At 38.3% G+C, this 25,409-nt stretch overlaps 1 protein-coding gene across 1 annotated transcript in view; it reads right to left on the reverse strand.

Moving 5' to 3' along the window:
- LOC126768689 (protein vestigial) overlaps window positions 1-25,409 on the reverse strand; it is a 38,788-nt gene that overhangs the window by 9,906 nt on the left and 3,473 nt on the right. The window contains exons 2-6 of the mRNA XM_050486947.1: window positions 21,100-21,354; window positions 13,467-13,740; window positions 13,214-13,375; window positions 4,211-4,331; window positions 3,851-4,104 (exon numbers count right to left, since the gene is read on the reverse strand). Coding sequence (XP_050342904.1) covers window positions 3,851-4,104; window positions 4,211-4,331; window positions 13,214-13,375; window positions 13,467-13,740; window positions 21,100-21,207 — 919 coding nt within the window. The 5' untranslated portion in view covers window positions 21,208-21,354. The remainder of the gene's footprint in view (window positions 1-3,850; window positions 4,105-4,210; window positions 4,332-13,213; window positions 13,376-13,466; window positions 13,741-21,099; window positions 21,355-25,409) is intronic.

A 25,409-nucleotide genomic window follows, 5' to 3' on the forward strand; every position in this document is an offset into this window, starting at 1 on the left:
TAATCGATGATCGTGGGCTCAAATTCGGCCAAGCACCACTGAATTTTGTTTGTTGTGTTTTGTGCTTAATTTGTGTTTATAATTCATCTCTTGCTTAACGGTGCAAGAAAACAGCGTGAGGAAAATTGCATGTGACTAATTTCACCGAAATTCTGTCATATGTGTATTCCACCAACCCACATTGGAGCAGCGTGGTGGAATAAACTCCAAACCTTCTCCTCAAAAAGGAGAGGAGGTCTTAACCCAGCAGTGGGATATTCACAGGCTGTTACTTTTCTTTATTACTTTTCGTTGACAATATCGTTCAACACTTTCTGTAATTATTTAACGTATGTTACCAACACGTGATGTCAACACAAAAGTTGCCAACATAAATCACCGTCTGCGAAATTACTTTAACAACGACAAGTTTAAGGTCCTATATCTTATTCTTTTGAATTATAATATTTTAATGATTTTTTCTCTGTTTTGTTTTCTTAATGATGATCATGATCATGAATCCTTATTATCTTACAATTAATTTATAAATAATTAATCTTATATTTCATAAGCAAAAATAGTTTGGCCCGTCTGTTTCTTTAAATATAAGTAATTTCCTTGCGCTTAGTTAAGTGAACAAATTTTCGCTTTTGTAGTCACTTAAAAGGTCCAACGAAAGTAACACAAGTACCAACCTTTTATATAGTTTAATACAGTGTGCAAAATTTCAGCTTAAACGGCTTGGCTTGGTTTCTAATTCAGTTTCAAGTTTGAGTCGCAGTATTGTAAATTATTTTATATACATAACGTAACAAACCTACAATTTGTGATTAAGGAGATTTATAAGTATTTCATATTGATAGTAGATATATATAATTAATTATTTATTTTGTTTTCTCATATTTCATTGCTTTTGTGATAATTTATAAATAAGTTTCTTAAGTTGTAACTGTCTTTTTAATATTTTTAAGATGGCAACATGGTATTTAAAAAAAATGCTAAAAAGAGTTGTAACCGTTGAGGGCTATAATAAACCGCTGCCGAGTTGGATATTTGGTTTTTTTTATTTGTAATCAGTATCGTCCACGCGCCACCTCCGTCTACCATAATAATATGTCCCTGCATACATACATTATTATATGGTAAGTTGAAGTTTGTTTATTTGTCTGCATGTGCTAATACAAATAGATATTGAATTACAATATGATTAACTGAGGCCCTAATATTAATAAATTGGCGAATATGTACACTAAGATCTGCACCCATAGCGGTAAAAAAAATTAGAATGTTGACCGATGTAGATACGGCTCGCCTAGTTATGGTACTTTAGTTATTTCTACAGTATGTCTTATGGCATTCTACTCTGAGCTAATGCTGTCAATCTGCTGAAGGGGGTATTCGTGCAATTTATAACTCAAAAGATTTATTAAGTAGCAATTTTGAGGAAATTAAAATAATGACTCTTACTTCTAAATATATATTTGGTAATGTTATGTTATGAAATTGTGACGTACATACTGTTAACACCAGGAACAAGTATAAGCTTACAACCACTATTACCAGATACAGGGTTAGTATGTGTTTTATGGGGCAATGTATACGCTTTAACAGCAGGATCCCAGAAAACGTTCTAAAATATTCAGCTGTAAAATTTAAAAGAATCGTTAAGAAACACTAAAGGATATTACAATGCAATGCCTTTTTACATAATTGCAAACTTTGGGAACGATCGCCTCTAGGCCATTTGACATAAAAAATATAATTTTTTTATTGTATATAATCAATAATTTTAAAATATAAGATAAAAAATTCCCGCTGAGATTCTTTCGCCGACTTCAAGTCTGAGGTGTTTATTTCAAAACGGTAAATGTAATCAGTCATTTTTAAAATTAGAGGCATGAAATTTTATATACAAGTTTCTGGTTAAAAATAAATTAAAATTATTTCAGCGCTTTTGAAAATTTATTCTCTAAGCGGGTCAAATAGGGGTTGAAAGTTTAGTTGAGTGTTTAATAAGAATGATATTTAATATAAAAACTACTGAAAAATCTTTAGACGTATTCCGTCGCTTTTGTAAATTCAACCCCTAACGAAAGAAAGGGGGTGAGAACATTAGTATAAACATTAAATAAAGTGTGTATATGTAATATACTTTTTTCTAGCCAGAATGAAACTTCATGCAAATTGCAATTCTTACTTTGAAAATCACAGACTTCCATTCAATCATATATGGTTTACTAAAAAATACGCGAGAGCAAAGTTGCGGGAAACAGCCAGTAGTGAATAAAGACTTTTGACTTTTGAATGTATCTTTTATCACCGAGTCACTAAACTTTCCGATAACATTATTAGAGTCGGAGCGTAATCGTTATAATCAATCGTACAACATTAAAAACAATGTGTATGTGTGTGTAGTGAGTAAATGTATTTTAAAGAAAAAAATTGTAGATATGATCTCAGTCAGTAGACTTCAAATATCATCGTTTAGGCTTCCCCTCGCGATTCAGGAAGAGATAACCAAGTGATATGCTGAGACGGCGCGGACGGTCGGCGTCCGGCGGCAGGGTATCAATCAAGCGAGGACGACGGGTCCGAGGGGGTAATGGAGGGTAGAGGGGAGCGGGGAGTGGGGAGGATCTCAAGAATTTAATTTGGCAGCTCCCCTACGCCGCGCAAATTAATTTTAATCGTCGTCATTAGAGGAGGAGCCGCCATTACGCGAGCGCCTTTCAACTCGCCGCGGAACTTTTTGCAGTCGCATGTAATCGCTTCCCGTGCGTGCCGACTGTCTATGCGCCTCTGCCCTATCCCTCCGCACCCCTACGCCCGTCCCCGCACTCGCCGCGGCACCGGCTCGCTTCAATCGAGAGATGTTTTTTCGCGGGAGCGATGTCCGTAGATAATATTAAACGCAAAGAAGCCGCTGAGCAAATTATCCTAATCGGCAACCATCGATCGTTAACGACGTATCTCATAAGATAAACTCCCCGCGAACCCTAACGACGACGGACGGTGTTAGGAGAGCCTTATCTAACTCGTACTTAAGATGAGGCTATTAATAACTAAAACATGTTAATGAGCTTGTAATATTTTACAATAGGGGCTCAGAAAAGATGTGGAAACATTGACTGAAATACACGAACAAGCGCTCGGTTTTGTCACTACGATAAAGGGCCTAAATCATCACAATTAAAATATCGCTCTGCGGCGACGGAATGTCTTTGAAAATTAAAATACACAAGAGGAGATCAGCTCGACCCTCGACGGCCGGCGCGCGGGCTCGCGGTCGGTGCGGCGGCGCGCCGTTATTTATTGTGTTCTTTCACCGCTTGTAACAACGTCGTCATCGCTTTGATTCAGCCGTCGCCGAGGGAGAATGTGATCAATCAATGGCAATAAAATAAATGAGAACGACCATAAAAGAACGTTCAACGTTACAACTGCCTCAAGGACTATTCTAATTGTTTACTCTTATAGGTGCACCGTATTACCGTTAGTTAATGCGATTGCGGTGTTGCCTACCATATACAATAGGGCTACCTCATTTATTTGGTCTGCGTAGCCTAGGCTATCGTCAAGTACTTTCAGTGTTCCTCTTGCCCTACAGCCGTGCACAGTACTAACTGACAACGTACTCTTATTGTAACCTGAAACACGTCGCTCAGCATTACAACTGCCAGTTCATACCTGTCCTCAGGTTTTCTGTCACGTGAGCTTTTATTATCTAAGCATTCTCATTTCAGCTAATGGAAAATTCAACCTATTCTAAAACCAGAAACTTAAAAATAATTATTTTTACCTTTTCAATAACTATGTAACAGACTACCAAAGATAATTGTTTGTGTCTACGTGTATCGTGTGTGGTACTGACCGGGCGGCGCCGGGTAGGAGTACGGCGAGCAGGCAGCGGGGTCGAGGTGCGGCGAGGCGTGGTGCGCGTGCGCGTGGTGAGCGTGCGCAGCGTGCGCGTGTGCGTGCGCGTGCGCCGGCCAATCCACCGGCTTGTACTGCGCGTGCAGCGAGCTGCGGCCCAGCAGCAGTCCGCCGTAACCCGCCGCCGCCATATTGTGGTGCGCCGCCGCCGCGTGGTACTCGGCCGCGTGTCGGTGCGCCGCGTGACCATACCTGTACGACGTCATCGTTATCAAAGATATACGACTACGTAGTTCACATTGCTTTTCGTAAGAGATGTGTTTGTTCAAAGACAGGAGAGCGTGTATGGATACGTTACCCCGCATAGTGCTGATGCCAGGGGTCGTAGTCGTAGAGGTCGAGTCCAGCGCACGCGGGACCCGCCGCCGCCGCGTTGAAGAACGACGCGGGCAGGTTTCGTGACGCCATCGGCACGCCCTCTGTACCAACACGACACGTGTCATATACACAATAGACACACACTATGTGTGTGTCTATTGTGTATATATGTGTACATCACTTTATATATAGTGTAAATCACTTAGACTGCCTCGTTGGTCTAGTGGCTTGATGTAAGGCCAGAGGTCCTGGGTTCAATTCCCAGGTCCAATAAAAAGTTATTGGGTTTTTCTGTCAGAAAATTCTCACTATCATCTCGGAGTCTGGAAATTGGAAGTGTGTACACTCCCGTGCCTTGGAAAGAACGTAAAGCCGTTAGTCCTGCGCCTGAACTCTTTCCGGTCGTGTCAGATTGCCCCATCGATCATTTTGATAGAAACAGTGGGTTACATGGCGGTATTTTCGGTAGAATCTACATTCTAATCCGCTGGTAGCTTTGAAGGGTTGTTGTTGCATGGGTAAGTAGTAACGCTCAATTTTTTTCTAGTATATCCGCGTTATGTTATAACTTGACTTACATATCCTTTAGGTCTCCGAACCAAAACAATTTTATCAAAAACTCCACCACGAAAATAAAATAACACTTCAGAAAAGCAAGCTTCGGAGAATGAACACGAACAAAGAATGAGCAAAAAAAATCAGATATTAAAGAAAAAAATATAATTATAATAATATAATATTAAAGCAAATGAGTGAAAGTGCTGAGAACAAAAAAAGAAAAAATTAAAAAGAAGATTTTGACATCTGATTCAGAATCTAGGCAAGATGAAAGGCTTTGTTTGGCTTGTGATGAAGCTTATTTGTATTAATGACTCACGTAAAATGCACAACAAGATATTCAGATTCAGATAAAGGCAGATTTATATTACGCTGATATGATTACTAGAAATCCTATTTTTGTAAATAGATGTTTAGATTAAACGATTTAGCGAGCCTAAATGTTTTCCAACATTAAACAATAACTTTTATAACTGGAAGGCATTTAATATCCTGTACTTACTATTTTTTAGACTATGCCTGAACATACCTTTAATGCTTATATAATAAAAGAGTAGAATAAAACATGTTACTAGATTAATACTTGATATTGTTTTGTAACACTATTCTACTAATAACTCAATTCTCAACTTTTGCTTAATTTAAACTTATGCAAAAATCGCTACATACTTTTATATTTTAATACTTTTAAAAAACGTTTAATAAACAAACAATTAGAGTAATTTTTGTAGGTACTTAAGTGTTTTTATTGTTTCTACATACACAAAGGCAGTGACATAATATTGAGCGTAACACATGACAATCTTTTTGGTTAAATAATACTAACGAATTTTTTAATACTATTTTATGCTATTGATATTCAGATAGTCTTTCTCAAAAAAGATTACAACATGCCTCCCTCCAGTAGACTTCAAAATCTATGTAACCAGTTGAGACGTACATACTAGATATATTTTTCTTGATGGGTCATAATATTTTGACATTTTACATTTATATAAATTAAAAGTAAATAAAGTTGTACCGAATTATAAATCACTACCACTTCCCTGAACTAAAGAATTCACTTCGAGATGTAAACTTTTTCCACTTCTAATGAACAGAGCCGCACAGTCGTATTGTGTAGTGTGTCGTACTCGTCATGTTCCGCATTTCAATTATCTACGGCACGTCATCCACAAACACTTACGAGTACCTACCTACGTACCAAAACATACCATGGCTGGGCACTCCGTTTATTTATTTTCATAAATATCGTGAAAAGCTTAATCTATAAGAGTTGGCACTGAACGTGCAAACACATTCTACGGTCCTTCTTCATTATTAAGTTAAAAAATATATTTTTACCTTCAATATTGATTAGTAAAATGATAATTTTTATGTATATACAGACGTAAGAGAAAGTTGAAATATATTTAATATTATAGTAGGAATTCCGCAGAGGGCCCCAACGCCGCGCATTCCTCTGCCTGTCACAGGTAGGTTTGGTACTATCGGTGACGCAGTCGCTGGCCGCTCGCCAGATTCAAACAGAAATGAGCCGTTAAATTAGCTCAAGTGAAGTGACGAGCTATTTCAATCGCAAAAAGTAAAACAATTATTCCAAATATCAAAGGAAGATAATTGTCTCCTGAAATACAGCCAAAAATATACTTGCGAACATAAAAAGTAATTAATAAATAACTTATCCAATAAGTTGTCATGTCAACATCAACTGTGTTCTTAGCGAAGGCACTCAGTACCTACTTGTTGCATCTTAAGGTGGATTCAGTAATATTAAAATTAAGAAAAATAATGACCGACCGGAATGTGATCCCTCGGTCGTTAATGTTATGTTAACTGCTCATTCGTTATCGAGAATATAATTAACGTGTCAAATAGCTACCTACCATGAAGATTTAACACCGCCAGTATCAGTACCCACCGCGTTATAGAAAGGGTTATACTTCATGTTGTCGAGATGGCGGTCGAAAGAGAAATTTGAAATAGTTTTAGGTTTCGGTTAGTCTAAGTTATCTAACCTACCGTTACAGTAGACGTCGTACATTAAGACGATAATTAATACCTTCGTGTAATTATTATATCTTTGAATAGTTAATGCTTTTGTTTGCATTAGTTGTTCGAGTATTTGCTATCAAGGTGCAATACTGCATTCACTCGGTGTGTATCGGTTGTGCTTGTGACAGTTTCATTAAACTAAATCTAGTGTTGAATTTTTGTATGTGTTCCAAAATTACATTTTTTTGTACTTCTTCAACCATACTCTAAAACATTAGTATTTTACCTCAACATCTTGTAATAATCTCGAAGTAGGTACCTAAACGAGCTATTTCCCGGGCGGAGTCCGCAGTCCGGAGCGCGGCTCCCACGGCCCGCATTCCGAGAACGGCAGTTCTTTTATTGTCGCGGGAGTTATTGGGAGTCACTCGAAGGCCCGCTTTGATCTCTTATCTCCTCTCTTTATAGTGTCAACTCGTTGTGTACGAACCTAATAGTGGCCATTTTATTTTATAACAATCGGACCGCGGCTCGTCGCCATTCCTTCGCTGGAAGCTATCGCAGTCTTCTTTTTATCCCAACCTACGAGCCTTTGTTAATTCTGCTCATCGGCTTGTGTTAGTTAATGGTTAAGTGATGTCCGTACCAATCAAAATACAGAGTCGTACTGATAAGTAATTTTAGACATTTTATATAAAGTTTGAATGAATGAATTTCCATGCATCAAATATAAATACAATTGCGTAATGTACACAACTGATTTATGCAATTAAATTAATGAAACAGAGCGGCAACTTTGTTTCTGGCAGAGGCTTTGAGGTAGAATCTATATTTTAATAATTATATGTTGTAAATGAAAGATAGATGGAACGATATGAATTAGAATTCGTTATTAATAAGAAATCGGTTATGTTGCTAAGTGTAACTACTATACTATGTACTGGTAGTACTCGGTAGCAACTACAGACTGTTTTGTAGTCATCACATCAGGCACATATAAAGCCTTTTAATAGAACTGTCTGTTATTATGAAAATCATTTTGATTAATTTTAACCAATTTATTTAAATATCTCTAAAAATCTCAACACTACCATCCTGAATTGAAAATAATATTCTTGGAAACGCCTAAACTCATGTCATTTGTTTAGTTGTTAATGTGAGACAAATTAAAACCAAGCACTAATAAACAAAAAGAGCATTTAATTTTCAAAAATAAATAGGTTACCAAATAATTTGCTCATGTCCGCCTTGAAGGCTAATGGACAACCTGGAATCATCCTCGAAACGAAGAAAATCCATGAAGCACTAAATAAAGAATTCTGCAACATCGCGAGACGTAGGTACCTGTTGTGAAATGAAGATCAACGAAGTAAGCTCATGGTTTAAGTTACATCCTGTCGATTCGGTTTAAAGCTGTAAACATTTAAAAGACAGACTCAGAACCTGAATATTTCAAATATATTTTTGAAATCGCTCCTATCAGTTACTTACAACTAACATTAATTTTTTACATTGATATTTTTCGTTGTTGATTTTTTTACTTGATGATGGGCGCTCACGTCCAAGTGTTAAAAAAAGATTCAAATGGTTCGGAATATCAGATACCTGAAAGTCTGTCTTGGCGATTCTGGCTCTGACATGACTAATTTGAAGTGCTGTCAATTGACGATGCAGCGCAGATGCGGACTTTAACGTTTCATACGGAACAATTATCACTATAAATATGTTATTGTATCATCATGTCTACGGCGTCAGCAAATCATTTATAAACATATAGAAGTTTTTGCACCTGGAAAATATATTGATACATTCCATTCCAACATTCCTAGTACAAAAAAGAAATTTGTGTTCACTGAAGTAGTAAATAAGGATTATTATTAACTACAACTATTTCGAAATTATAAAATTTTGATTAACAAATATTAGGTCCTTACATATGAAATTGGCATTTTGTACGGGAGGAATACAAAGTCATTTTTTTTTTATTTGTATATTTAATTTGTATATTGTATTATATTTAATTAATCAAAGTATGCGCCGTTGTTATCTATGCACTTTTGCCATCTCATAGGTAATTAATTGATCCCTTTACTAAAAAAACCATGGGGGCGAGAATCAATAAACTCTTTGAAGGTGGTTTGGACTGCCACATAGGAGTGGAACGAAAACGTTGAAACAAAAAACGTTCTATTGCGGCACCAGCGCCGTACACATCATAAATCCTTCGAGCTGTTTCTGCAGCACTTGTGCACCGGTAGAACTCGTACTCGTAAATATACCGATATTTCATGTTTTCCATTGTGCGGTAATAAGCGACGCCAAAGAAAAAAATAATGAGGAAAAAACAAATAAATGACTGTTTCAAAATTCAAATTTTTAATTAAATTTTTAAAGAGGAGATATTTCAGATCAAAGTGGTCAGTACGACAAAACGATAATTACATATGTAATAAATAATATAACAAAAACCATACATTAAGCAATTGTTTCAGTTTTACGAACTTACAAAAACAATCAAAACTTACCTGTACATTTTATTATTAATTTATTTGAATAACACAAAGCTATTGTGACTGTGTGTGTGTGTCACGTCCACGTGTACTGACGATTATAGAAACACAAATATGTATGAAAATGACATTACACCATCGGACTGATGGTGATGATCAGTGTAGTATAGTGGCAATTAAGAGAGATCTCTTCTTTTATTTATTTTATATTTATGATAAAATATATAAGTAGACTAGCTCGCTCACCGTTGACACCGAAATACAACAATAGAAACGTTGTAGTTTGGAGAGAGAGTAACTGAAGTGGGCGAAGGCGGGAGGAGGAAACTCCCAGCCCATCATGCAATGAACCGCATTTTGACATCGATACGTCGTAAAAATCGGGAAAATTCACTTCATAATTTAAAGATCACGTTACTGAGTTTGTACTTATTAGGTATAACAGTCTCGGAATAAAACATCTGCGTATAGCTAATAACTCATGAGGAAAAAAGTCGATCGAAACAATAATTAGAATTCAATCACTAAAATAGTGTCGTGACGAAGGATACTTATAGTTGTGTGGCTGGGGCTGAACAAGGAAGTACCAGTAAGTACTTTCAGTCTCTACCCTTTGATACCAACTTTCAATAACACATTGTCATACTATCTGATGATCTCTTCGCTATTCGAGTCGGGCTCGAGGCAGTCACGGCAGTAGTTGACATATCGTAACGGCCCCGTTCGCACTGAACGCAGCCGGCGCGGGCGAGCGGCGGGCGAGCGGCGCGGTGGAGGGGCGCGGCTCGCTGACCGCGGCACAAAGGCCGCTATGCGTTTTTGCCGCGCGGCTCCTTTCGTCCGACATTTAAGTAATGGTCCCCCGTTTTTCTAAACTAATCGCGGCCGAGAAACTATGTCCCAGAACTCGGCCTCGTCGTGAATCCACAATTCGACCCACTTTTTGGTGCGGCCGCACCCGCCAACCGGTTGCTCGTTGCGTCATCGATGATCTTTATTTTCTATCGTGTCTTTGCGAATGCCATTCATGCCGGACCCGTCGTTGATTTAGATACGAGATAAATGAATTAATATTATCGTATACACAGACGCGGTCGAGATCAAGCAATCTGCAATCGGGTCATTCAAGCAATTTACAATACGCTTGAACAATAGACGGGCAAATGAATTGCGAAAGGCGAGGCGGAGGGTGCGTCGGTCGTCGACGGCGACCGAGTGGCTGAAGGAGTACGGGCGCTCCATTTCGCAATTAAGTCTTTAATTAAGGCCACAGATTTATCTAGCAAGTTGAGTCGCTAGAGCACGTCGCATCGTCGTCCATTCTACGAAGTACAGATGTTTTTTGCGAGCGGTTCGCGGTAGCGAGGCGGTGCGGCGACCGCAGGGCGAGTGGTCGTTAAGAAACGAGTCGGTGGTTCGGTCCTGGAAGAACGCACCCGTGACGAGCGAGTACCGGGAACCGCGGCTGCGCCTGCATGGCCGCAGCAAGAACGTACATAAATCAGTCTGAATCGAACGCACTCGTCGTAATAGACCCGGAGACGAGGAATACGGCTATTTCGCGCTAGTTTCTTAAGATGGCTTTATGCATTGGTACTCATTAGTAAACAGGAAACCAACGAGCTTTAAAAGAAACTTATTGATAGATTTATAAGATTATTAATATATAAACATGTGTGGTGTCTATCTTATACTGTGAGCATATATAAATAGTGTAGGTAAAGCGACAGGACAGGACTTCGCGGCAGCAAAGTGCAGCGTTTGTTCCAGAGAATGTGTTTGCGTATTGTGTTCTCGAAGTGAATGGCAAACGTAATGTTTGTTCCTATCAGATCGTATTCATAACGTCGAGGAAACGCGATTGAGTAACAAATAAAGACACACGCAAGTCTGCCGCCTGCGGGTCCCATCGGTCAGAAAACACGTAATTTCCGAGTTTCGACTCTACCTAATTACTTGTCTAGTAGTTCTGAGAACGATGAACGTTTCTGAGTTCTCAGGTTGAGAATTATTTTTTACATCCGGTGAACGGGCGATACATTAATGAGAACAATTAGCAGGCCGTTCCCGCTCCGGTCGGTTTTAAATTCAGCTTGTACCGCGGAGTATGAAGCGGGAATACGGTCCCGGACTGCGAAGCCGCGCAAAAACTGCGTGAATAGCCTTCATGTTATAAACATACTCCATAGAATCAATCAGCGGCCGCCAGCGCCGACACCGCGCCGCACCGCGCTGCCTCTTCACACGCTAGTTAATCTCTCGCTCCTACCACATGAACTCACTCGATACTACTACCACGAATTACTTTGTAAGCAGCAAACCGAAGCTGTAATGAAGCGTATTTAATTTATTATAAAAAGCGTTCGAATGCGAACCGTGTTCCAACGGCGACGTTTTTCATCTACAAAAACTGGATGTGAAAAAGTTATATACCTATACTTATGTATATAAATACCAACGCTCTATTTTTTTTCTAAATTTAAAAGGGAAATAGTATATACAAAAATCCCACACATATTCCACAAGTGACGTGACTGACTGTTTACTTTTAACAGTCGATGTGTTCGAGAGTGCTTTCAACGGACCTTCCGCTAGACACGGACGGCATCAACAACACGCTAGACAACTGATCGCTTTCGTCAAAGCGATCAGATGTTATCAATAACTAAATTTGACTTTAACTTTTTAATAAATATTGCTAATTATACTGGACAGGATTGTAATATAAATGATAGAATAGCTTGGAGTTAGTAGGTATTTGTTGATGTGCATGCAGGATTTATAAATACTATTGTATTTGATAATTACTCGTTAATTTTTGTATATTAAGACGCGTCACTACTGAGTTTCTTGCTGATTCTTCTCGGTTGAATCTACGTTCCGACCGCGGGTAGCTTTATATCAAAATTGTAAAATGACTTGATACGGAATGACCCAAAAATGCTTTATTTTTATTTATTTATTTATTTTGAACAAATTATACATATCTTAATAAATACGATAGGAAATACATTAGTATAGTACTATGTCGTAGCTACTGACGCCTCCAATTCGACAGCACATTTATTTATTATTTGTTCATTATAAACATAACACTCAAATATCATTTAATTTAACAAAATATAATATATAAATATATACATCTAAATATATATACTATAAGGAAGGGATGGGGTAGGAAGAAAGAATAGGTTAGGTCAATGTTATATTGATCGTTTTAGTAATGCTTCAGTCTCATCATAGCCCAAATTGAGAAGCCAGTAGGTAATTTGAATTTTACACTGGTAAGTCGTAAGTGAGAAAATATTGTTCTTCTTATTTATTCTATTATATAAAATTGAACTCAAATAATTGTATTGGTGACTTGCCATCGCTGATTTAAATGGAATGGTCCGGCAAACCTTATCACTTCTGCGCTTGTTGACTTTCACAATTGTATTACATATATTTTGTCTTTATTGTATTGACAGTCAACGCTCAAAATATTGACTATCTATAAAATAAAGATATTTAGCAAAAAAAGATATTTAAGTAAGAAATGGCTTCGACGAATTGCCTGTGCGTTGTCAGATGTCAACTTCTAAAAAGCGTGCAGTGCTATAAATATTATTTCTTTAATATGTCTGCTTCTAGGAGGGTTCTTTATTTGTCTTGCAGAAATGAAGAAAATCGATGAGGCCAGACATCCAGACTACCCAGAATATCAGAGTATTCTTTCAAAGTTCTCTGGAATTTATCTCCATATCCATTTAGTGATGTCAATAGTATGTGATTATGTGATCAAAGTTATCGAATACTTTACCTAAATCTACAAACAAGGCTGAGAAAATTATATTATTATCTATACTTGCCAATACATTACGAATAAAATTATTTTCTTGTCTAACTAGAGACATCAACTTGATAGTTCGGAAGTCTACCTTTGGGCTTGTCGAGCGACAAGGCGCGGGCGAAGTGCTCGTCGACGACGGCCGCCACGTCGCCGGAGTAGTGCGTGAACACGACGCAGTTGGCACTGACGTACTGCGCACGCGCGCGTGCGCCTCCGCCACACTCTCCCTCCGACTCTGATGACCCACCACCTGTACAAACAACATCATCTTCTTACTAACCCCATTTATGGTAATTGACATTGTTAATGTTCTATTAATATATAAACAACATTTGACTAACCATCAGCGCTAGCGCGACCGTGGGCGGAGAGGTCCTCCTCCTTGGTGCGTAATCGCGGAGAGTGATGTGCAGGTTGGTGGTTGTGCGCATGCGCGAGGTGCGCGTGAGCGTGTGCATGCTGCGGCAACGGCAGGGAATGCGCGTGCGGTGGAGAACCGGGCGACTGCGCACCGGAGGAGGCCGAACCCGAGCTAAGCGCAGGAGCGCCGCTGGCGGACACCGCTCCGCCGCCGCCGTACTCGCCAGCTGCATTGCCTGCACTCTGCACGTTCAACTGCAATGACACTCACACTTTAATATAAATTAATATGTGTGTTACGTTAAACGGGTGGATACAAAGGTAAGTATCTACAATGTACATATCTAATGAAAACACACACATCATATCGCATGTGTCCCTCAACTGTCCGACAAACAAACAGTCGATCACGAGACCGTGCCGCTTAATGGGCTCCTACTACTTGCGTGTGCGTCACACACAGAACTCACTCGCACAAAACACTAAGGCTGTACGAGAGACGACGTGTAGTGCGGTCGATACCACGCGCACTCTTATAAGCCCGGGAGCCAATTCTACTAACAACTCGTCACTTTATCGCAATTGAATTGAAGGGTAATCGTTGCCGTTTAACCATTTTCTTATTCTACTAACACGACGATACAGTTGCGGTTTGGTCAAAGTTGAAGAAGAAAGAAGCGGGGACGTATAATAACCGTTATAAATTAGTAGAATGGTCCCCCCTGTACGGCGTATACGCTATTCACTCCTCGGCGCATTTTAATTAACCTGTCCATGAGAGTTCTTCTAATTCATTCCTCGGCTACCTACGACCTACGACCGGAGCGCTTTATTTATGTCACACGGTTACCTACCTGCAATTACTATGCAATTTATAATATAAACTGTGCGTTATGTTGTCACTGATAAATAGTAACGGACAATGTTTTGTAATCGTAAGAATTTATTGCAGATAATGCCAACGGTTACATAAATTACGATTAATTAATACGTTGCCGTAGAGTATGTTTTTTATCCAATAACATCGGCCTCTTAACTTTTCTGCGAGAAATAATCACTTTAAACATAATTTTACTAATTGAATGAAATAATAACAGAATCGAACAACTTTTCGATAACGTACGCCGTGTAAATTAGTAACGAATTAATTCGTTGACATTCCGATAGTCATTGAAATTTAAATATAAGCGAGAAAGTTTGTTTCCGTGTGCATACATCTGTATAAATATACCTTCCTATATATGTATGTATGTATCTTCCAATAGACAAATAATTTAAACATGAGCCGAGGTTGAACCTCCTGAATTTTCTTTCTTTTTGCTCTTTTGGTATGTTATTGAATTAGGTTGGTCGAATTAGGTAAATTAAGAGTTTTTTTTTTTGCAAAATTTTATTTTATTACGGCGTTCATAATAAATCGAATTCTGTATGAGTTACATAAAGAAAAAATACAAAGTTGTGATCTTTTGATAAAAATCTCAATCATAAATCGTATTAGAAGAAAAATCCATATAAGTTTTTTTCTCAAGTATAAGAATTTCCACGACGAGTCGTCACATGATGCAGTAATGAGCTCGGATACATATTTATAGACGAGCGGAAAAATTACTTCCACAAGCACGCCATGGACCGCTCCTATAGGTAAGTATTGTCGGTTATGATACGCGCCACAATTGTACGAGTAGAGTCCTCAAATAAAACAAACCTGTGTAGGCTGGACCGAATTGTACCAGTGGCGCTTGTCGGGTGACGAGTCTTTATGACTTCGTGCTGGGATGCCTCAATTCAGTTGTACGCGTCCGCGAAGCTAATTTTAGTGGGAGCCTTAGGGATTTCTAACTAGGCTTCACCTGCTGGCATATGTGGGTACACTCTGGCAACGGAATTATAAACCAGCTCCCCAACCGATAGAGCTCGTGTTGCGCACACTGTCGGTGCTCGTAACAATACGATCAAGTACTCACGTAGCTAGATATACTAAAATGTATTCATTCTATGTACACATGATTAAATAAAAACTTGTTTTTTAAGTTATTGTTTTTTAATGCATTCTTATCTGTCGAAAGGCAGCGCCTGTTCTATTTTTAATTATTATCGATAAAATTCGAGATAAGTTCACATATTTTTCTTTAATTGCAGATGAACACTAAAGATTAGCCGATAAACGTTATGAATGCGCTCCCGGCCACGAGCTGTAAGACTATTATAAAGTTATTATACATATAAAGTTGTTAACACCGACGTGTTCCTGCAGTTGTTCTCGATCAACACCACGTGCGCTATGATATCGGCTACAATATGAGCGATCGTCCCATATTTATGCTTCAAAAACCAGTCAGTGCGAGAGATCCCGTTAAGTCGATATATCTAGTTAGCGGGTACATACAGAAGCGAAGTTTCTCATATCCCGCCACTTACACGCGTCTGCAATACGTGCGGAGTTTTCTGCACACATTCACTTAGTGTGATTGAACACATACAACAGTCAGGCTCGTGTCGGACTGCCCGTTTGTTACAGTCAATTTTACCTAATGAATTAGGTACTTCTGGACAAAAAGAGCCTCATAGAGGTAATTGCACTCTATCAGCAAAGCGTAATAAAGCAATAGTGGTGAGCAAAAAGAATATAAAAAGTATACACATATGTTTAAAGGGCACCATGTGGCGATCGAATAATCCGGGCTGATGTGCACAATAAATAATATATAGTCTATTTCGTCCACGTCGTCACCATTACTCGATCAGCACAAATCTTGAGAAAACCTACATGAAAACTCCCGAGTACCGATACCTACCTACTTCGTTTCAGTAAGAAGTAACCAGATCGATTGCTATCGTCGCCTGTTTACTTATAACACGAACTGCGGTCATATCTCATCTATCTTTTTCGTCGACTTTATTAATGTTGGTTAGTCGGTTTTTACTATTTTTGTAAAAAATAATTTGATAATTTAATAACTATTATGTGTGACTTGTTATGTGTACCCGACGAGTGCGTATAGTGAGTAATAATCGTAATAAACAATAATGTAGTAGCGAGTGGTCGGGTGCGCTCGCCGAGTGGCCGAAGGGAGCGAATGTACTCGTATGTTAGACAAGTCAATTATTTACCAGCACCCATGTAATGGTACACATACCCGTAGGTACCAAAACCCCAAGTAAAATGCGGAATTGAGAGAAGCTATCGTTCAAGATATCATAATTGTTCGCTAATTTCAATGATTTTAAAATAACTTTGTTAATGTGTTGTTATAGCAAAAACTTAAAATAATAGAAACAATAAAATGTCTTTCATAGGTATTTCTATTGATGATTATTTTCAATACGTTTGTACAAATTGAATGTGTCTTAACGGCTTTTCGTTTATTGCATTCACTAACGACTATACTTGTGTATATGACATGTATGTTTCCAATTCCGTGACGTAGGCTCACGTTCCGCTCGTTATGTCCGGTCGAAGCTCTAAATACTTGTATAAGTTTTATTAGAAAATAAAATAAGTAGAAACTTATCGTTAGTCACTATTGAAGCTCCTCTTTTAGAAAAACGGAATCGGTTTGGTTATTACGTCTCAATCCTTCTTAATAATATAATATAAAGGTATTATTACAATAATATAAGCTATTAAAAATAAGTAAATTTATTTCTAACAGCTTTATGACATTTAATGAAGTAGTACCCATAGGCAAAGAACGATGTCAGTGAGGCCGAAAGAGTATTGCAATGGGTATATCCGCTTCAGGTTTAACGGAATAAACAAATCATGTAATCATTACAATGACAATGTAGATATAGAACGAGACCGATTAGTTGACCTTTATTGTGGTGTGCATAATTCCGCCAATTGACACAAAACTTTAATGAATTAAACATCTAAACCTCCCTTGTGAATCACTCCTCCTCCTTGGTACACAAACAAACATACGAAAATACTATCAATAGTTTTTGAGTTCATCGCCTTCAGACAGATAGACATACAGATGCGGCTAGGGTACCTACTTAGTATTACGATATTATGTGCTAAAAGAACTACAGTAACAGGAAGCATATCAAATAAATATTTAGGTCAAAGGCCTGTTAATAACACTTTCAAGAAGCATTAATTGGCTTTAGGATTAAATTGAACGAAGTGTCGGCCTGTCTCGGTATACCTAATAGTTTAACTGATAAATTCCTTGTCCTACTTACCTACATGTTTATATTAACGGATAGGAATCTGAAATTTCATGAATGTCCACAGAGTGTGGAAGCTAATCAGCAGTTCACTTGTCATCGGCTCGTATGTAATTGATACTTCTAGTAAACTGGAAATGGCCATAAACGTTGCTCGACTACAATTCCAAGTATCAGAGTTATGTGGAAGCTTGAAAAAGTAGCGTGTAAAGGTGGCATGGGCGTCATGAGCGTAGACCGCGGCGCAAAAACTCCCGCCACATTAGTATGGGGCGCGCGGCTCCGGGCTCCGAGTCGCTACCCGCCTCTCGTCTCCGCGCCCTAGTGCACGCTCGTAGTGCCGGTACACATATTAGGTAATATCCGATTGTATGGTGAGAAATATCATCAATTATTAGGCTTAGGCTCCGAGTAAAAAATTGTAGTAACTAGTATAATTTTAGACGAATGCGCATGTAATGAGTCTCACACATTTACAATCGTTAAGTTATATTGTTATTTAGGTCGTAGGCTGTCTAAATGTCCAATTGAATTCCGATCGATTGAGTGTTAGCTCGTGATGAGGTAACAGACACACAAGTTTACTATCACATTTATAATATAGCATAGATGGTGTATAATATGTTAAATCAAGCCTATGTAAGTATGTGAGCAGTCGCCTGGTATCAAGTTACCAATTAGATATAATGGTCGCGGGTCGCGGACACCTTCACCCAAACTTAATGACACATTCATTTTATTACCCGAATTTAACAGTTTTATTAAATTATAAATACATCTGCTGCTGTCTCTGCGCTATAATGATACGGCGAGGGGACTCGTTTGTATATTACATAATATTTATAACTGCTTCGATGGCTCAGTGGGCAGCTTATAAGGCTGCTGTCCGTAAGATGCAACTTTTAATCAACATTTTTTTTTATAAAATACGTAGGCGGACACGCAATTTGGCCACCTGATGGGAAACGGTCATCACCGCCCATAGACATCGGCGCTGTTAGAAATGTCAACCGTTCCTCATATTTCCAATGCGCCGCCTTGGGAACTAAGATGTTATGACCCTTATGCCTGTAGTTACACTGGCTCTGTCACCCTTCAAACCCAACTTACCACTAAGTATTACTTTTAGGTATAATATATGTGTGAGTGGTATAGATGAAGTGGGTGTACGAAAAAAACATATTTTTAAGTTATTCTGCGACTGCTGTAAGACGCGCATCGAAGGTGTCCCGTAGAACTTAATTTGTAAACCTAAGTGCAAGACTAAATATGAACCATCTAAAGAGTTATCAGAGACCTCATTAGAATTATCGTATAGATTGCTTTATTTGAATTCTTACCTAATTTCCATTATTATTACTATTCTATTGTAATATTATTCGACTAACGACTCCGACGGCCGAATTACGATAACAGACTTTGCAGAGGTACCTGTTCATTACGAGCTCTATTTGTCTTCTGCACCTGCCGTCGCCGCGGTCACGTGACTCCGGCGTTTGGCGCGTATCAAATAACAAAACATAACGAGCCAGCGCGAGCGTTCTGACTGCATTACAAATACTTCATTATAAACTCGAAAGCTAAACGGAACGCACCTTTCGCTCATCTAATATTTATGCAGTTATTACAATCTTTTTGCAGGACGCGGTCGAAGGGGTACCAAGATTAGTACGGTTATCATTAAGGAAGCTTGTGTACAAGTGACATACCCACTGCACTCAAGTATGTGTCTTTTCAATAAGACTTGATTATAATAAGAAAAGTTTATTTATTATTGTAAGTTTCATTTTATAAGAAAATAAATTACTAAACATCTTTTTTTAAAATCAGGTTTTTATGTGCATAAAACGTTAAGATTGTAATACATAATATTAAAACTCTTTTGTTTTACGCTACGCACGCCAGTAAAACTCACATTACTTTTTCCGCCATCATTAACAATCATCGTCATATATGAGTCATTTTACATAAACCTTATTCACTTATACACCTGCACTCCGTTCATTGGCGAAAACCGTATGAAAAACCGGTCAATACTTTTTGACTTTATCGTGTTCAGACAGACAAACACTTATTCAAACAGAAACTTTGTTACGTTTGTCTTGTTGAACGTCTGGGTAGGTACCGACTACCGACCTACTCATCGCTTATTCCACCGATAAACAGGGTGAGCGAGGCAGAGTAAAAAGAGACATAAGGCATCTTAGTTCCGACGGTCGGCGGCCTATGGACAGTGTAAGAAACAATTTATATTTCTTACAGTACCAACGTCTTCGAGAGGTGGTGACCATTTACCATTAGGTATACCGTTTGTTTGTCTGCCCTCCTATATTAAATTATAAAAATAATTTGATTACATTCGCCCAACTTCACAAACATTTTATTAAAAAAACGACCAGGCCCCCAATAGTGAGCTGATTGATGATATAGATTAGATATTGGACATGTACTATTGACACGTGTCACGCGGAATGAGCTCGCATACCTACATAATAAATAAAGTCATTCCAAATGAAACTCTACGTATGGAATCTTTGCAAACTTCTCAACAACGCATACTTCGACAGGAGATAACACCTTGGCTCGGTTAAACCTATATTATGATATTGGAGCTGATTGAGACGCCGCGGTTGTTGCCGTGCGCGAGGACGATTTGTATAATACGCAACTTATCTCATAGAAAGGTATCGTCTGGGAACACATATTTAGACGTAAGTAGTTTGAAATTAAGTAGGTAAATACTTGTGTGGAATAATACTTCTATGGAACTACGCTCTCTCTGTCTTTTTAATCAAGCCTTTTTATGTGCTCTTTGATGAAACATCTCAAGCGCGATCTAAGTGGACCGGGCTTCTCCGGAGGGGCGCAAAAGTCATAACGGTAACTGAGGCACGTCTTCAGAGTCCGTAAATACATATGTATGCATACATTTATATATATATTATAAAATAGGAAGGCGGACGGGAATATAGGCCACCTGATGGTAAGTGGTGACCAACGCCCATAGACATTGGCATTGTAAGAATTGTTAACCAGCGCTTACATCAATAATGCGCCACCAACCTTGGGTACTAAGATGTACCTACCCAGACGAGCTTGCACAAAGCCCTACCACCAGTAAAACTATATATTACTATAACTATATATCACTATATATTCGTGGTTGTAATTACTTTAGTGTCGATATTTTTTATATTTTTTTTGGTAAGCAGGAGGACATTTGGGCCACTTGACACTACCAGTGTCTACTTAGCGGTAGAACATGTGTGCGTTTCCCCACCCAGGCGAGCTTGCACAAGTCCCTACCAGTAAGTAAAGTGGTATTAAATAATAAAGTATAAAAGGTCTGGAAACTGATGCTATATCATAAATACTCGTGTTGTAACATCACGTTTTCATCCATAGATATCTATGCTGACGCGAAACATTAGCAATACTGACCCGGTCGTACTGGAAGTGCGGCGCGTGGTGGAAGGAACGCGCGGCGCCGCGGCCGTACAGGTAGGGGTAGTAGGCGCCGTACATCACCTCGGGGCAGCTCACCGCCATCCCGCCCGCCGCCGCGCGCGCCCCATCGCCCCCCCACGCCCTCCGCGCGCACTCTCACCGCTCTTCACCACAAACGGTCAACGCTCACCGCTCGTCGCTCACCGCCGCCGCGACACACGCAGCTTCAGCGGCGGCGAGACGCGGACTCTGCGCACACAGACACAAAAACACATTAGTGCCATTAGGTATTGATATTACATAATGAGAAATAAGGAGTTTGTTGATAAATGTCATTAGTGAGTATGTACGTACGTCAAACACAATAAAAAAATAAATAATACACAGACAGTTAACATAAGTTACGGACGGAGTGCTGGGAAATCCCTGGATATAACAACATATAAAAGATTTACTAACATTAATCCTTTATTAATTAATTTTGTCATTTAATAAGAACTAACTTAGTGCATCGTACTCTACTATGTCCCTTCCTAAGGTGTAGGTCTACGTGTCTTTACGGATTTTGTAATCAATTAACGTTGACAGTGTTTTATCAACAATAATTGCCAAGTTGATTGTTACAAAGAATACTTTCTGTTTTTCCAACATAATGAAATATTTTTTTCTTTACTAATGGATATTATAGAAATGAAGGGTTTGTTCATTCGTTTGGCGGTAAATAGCTTGTTTACTTTGGTCGTAGAGTTCTAGCCAAAGTATCTTTACGCTGCGACCCCGACAAGTGGAGCTGTGATCATGAACAGCCAATATGACACAATGTGCGACGCAGGCGCGACTAATACCGATGCAAAGCGGGTGAAGTCGCGAACCGCAGCCAGCAAAGTAAGAAATCACATGCATTTGAATCATGTAAACGACCATTTATATTTTCCGCATTCGCGCAAAACCTACCAACTCTATCGCTACGCCGCTTACTGTTAATACAAGACGGGCGTCATAAAAATCATTCGTATGTTGCAGTACGTTTTTGTTTATATATTACGACTGTATATTTTCTTTCGACGACTTCACGGACATATCTCTATTACATATTCACAATATATAGATGTAAGTATTTAAAATGTACAATTTAATGTTACATGAATTGTAATTGGCTGTGTCTGCATGCGTCGATATGGATTGACAGTATTCAGGGTGTTTATATATAGATCTCAATTTTTTTTAGTAAAGCATACCTATTTACCTATCTGTCTTTTAAAGAGGCCAATGCTTATACAATAAAAGTAGTTAATAGGGTATAAATCAAGTTATTACACCCATCTGTATGAGACTTTAAGAACGTAAAGTTAGTAGTTGTTGATTTTTCAAGCCGGAGGTAAAGATTTAATTGTATTATTTATATTACATGTACCGGACATGCAACATGATGACCGAATGGAATGAGTCCTTATTGATCTTTTTATCGATTCTCGGTAGAATCTTCATTTCGAAACGGTGATATATTTGCATTAAATTTAATCTTATCATCTGAAGATTCAAAAGATTTATTATATTTACCATCATATTTTTTATATATTTTTACCTAATTATATTATTAGTATAGTTTAATACGTTCATTTAAATAATTGACAATGAATACATATGTAATTACTTTTAGTTCAAATAATGACGAGGCACGATGACAACATCTCCGGGGCTTCAATTAGAACATTGGGTTACGGAGTACGGGGGGAAAAATACAACAAATAAGAATAACTTTCTTCGTTTTGGAGTTTAGTACGGAAACAATTTGCATAACCGAATAGTCAGATGCTAAGACTGCGTTCACGCAGTACCTATACCTAAATTAGTACATGCGTATATATTACATCTATGAGTATTATCTCAAGATACTTGTAAACTAAACGCGGAAGTGTTTCATTCGAGATAAAACGAGTACTGACTTGAAAAATCGGTATAAATATGTTGTTTAGTTATTTTCGACATGAAGAGCGATTCCATTTTTTGAGTCAATTGATTATGATGAACATATAAAAGACTTCAACTTGTAAACTTTATTATACAATATTATTATTTTGCCCGACTGCAAGTTATACAATAATTTTGTGATTATTAAAGTTAAAACTCCGAACTTTTTTATGTTGTTTCGACATGTAAGAAATATTGTTTTACAAAGTAACGTACCGACCTACCTACCTACAGCGAAGCCTTAACTTATGATAACTTTTCGTAGTTAAATTTAAAAATGAAATATTAATAGTAATATGCACATAGTAATCTGGATTTGTTCGGGTCGGTAGCTACAGAACGTTGGGCGGGAAAGACAATTAGGTGACCGTCGGGCCACTTAATGGAACGAGTAGACCGTGCAGCGGAAAATAACCCATCGGTTAATTAAATGGAGAAGAAATTAGTCCAATGTGATAATGATCACCGTCTATTCTTTTTTTTTTTTATATAGAATAGGAAGGTGGACGAGCATATGGGCCACCTGATGGTAAGTGGTCACCAAACGCCCTTAGACATTGGCATTGTAAGAAATGTCAACCATCGCTTATAGCCAATGCGCCACCAACCTTGGGAACTAAGATTTTATATCCCTTGTGCCTGTAATTACACTGGCTCACTCACCCTTCAAACCGGAACACAACAATATCAAGTATTGCTATTTTGCGGTAGAATATCTGATGAGTGGGTGGTACCAACCCAGACGAGCTTGCACAAAGCCCTACCACCAGTTTTATTTGTAATAAAAAATGAGACACCTGATGGTAAGTGGTGACAACCGCCCATAGACTTCGGCACTGTAAGAAATATATTGGCGCATTGACTGTGTAAGCTATACCTTACACAGTCAATGCGACACCAAACTTGGGAACTAATACGTTACGTCCCTTGTGCCTTACTTACACAGATTCTCGCACAGCAGAACAAAGCAATACTAAGTACGTACCTACGGCTGCTTGGCGTCAGAATATGTAATGATTGGGTGATACCCACCCGGGCGGGCACAAGGGCCTACCACCAAGTGATTCAAACTGGGATTTCAATTTCGATTTAATCGAGGCGATTGTTATAAGCAGCAAACGCTATTTATTTTGATACGGATTAATGCTGCGCGATAAATAAATTGATCTAAAGTTATCGATGATTTTTCTTGTTTTATGTACAAAAATGTTCCCTGTGATTTGTCTTTAAAAGGTAGATGTAGATATGTGCTTTCGCGGACCTTAATCTATAAGCCCTTTTATGAACGAACCTGATTTCTACAGGACTTGAATTGAATTGGTCATTGATGTATCTCGTATGACTTAGGCAGCGTTAGCATTCTAAAGACTCGATAATAAAACACCGGAATAACGCTTCTATTATATTTTAATGTTAATATTATTAAGCAAATATTATATTATTGTATTTAGGTAATATTTAAAACAACAATATTGAAGCGACACTAAAATTTGTCGAAAGTTATTTGTTAACAATTCAAAATTCATAATATAGTTTAGAAGAAGTAAGCGAATCATATAGAATGAACATGATAGCGCAAGTGCGCGCATACAGTCTTATCCTCATATCGGATGCAGATACTCTAGAAACGAGAATGCAAAGTGAATAAGTGCTCAGGTATTCAATAAAACATCAGCTTCTCAGAACATTCCTCCATCGATTACGTGTGTTGGCTCTTTATTGTTACATTTATAGTTTTAATTCAATTTTGAAAGATGACTCATATAACTAGTTTTGTGAACAAACGTTATTTAAACAAATTAGGCCGTTACACTGATTACCATGACAGCGGCAACATACTTTTTATACCTACATATATTTATAATTAATAATAAAAATAATGTAAACAGGTTTATAGGTATTTATAGGTACACTGGTAGAACAACGAGCTAGTTTTGCTAGTACTAGATATAAAGCTACCTGCTCTATTTGTATGCACACATTCTTATAACAAACGTCCTTTTTAGTAAAGTATCATAGTACATACTGGCCGCAGTACGGGATGCCGTGTAACTGTGTGATTAACGTCAGCATTAACGGCTTCTGCGTGTCGCTAATTCATCTTCAGGGAGCAACGGTCCTCCTACTTTCGAGCGGGACGGGGGTAAAGCAACATGTCACTAAACGCACTCATTCAGTCATATGATTTCCATTTCTGAACTTTATTAATAGAAAAAAAACATTAATTTACCCATTATATTATATGTATTAAGTGTTGGTCTAGAGACTTCTTGTACGGCCCCAGATTATGTGGAATAAATGGTTCGATTCTCGGGTCGGACCTATTGAGGTAA

This window comes from Nymphalis io, chromosome 5, assembly GCF_905147045.1.
Source record: "Nymphalis io chromosome 5, ilAglIoxx1.1, whole genome shotgun sequence".
Lineage (NCBI taxonomy): Eukaryota > Metazoa > Arthropoda > Insecta > Lepidoptera > Nymphalidae > Nymphalis > Nymphalis io.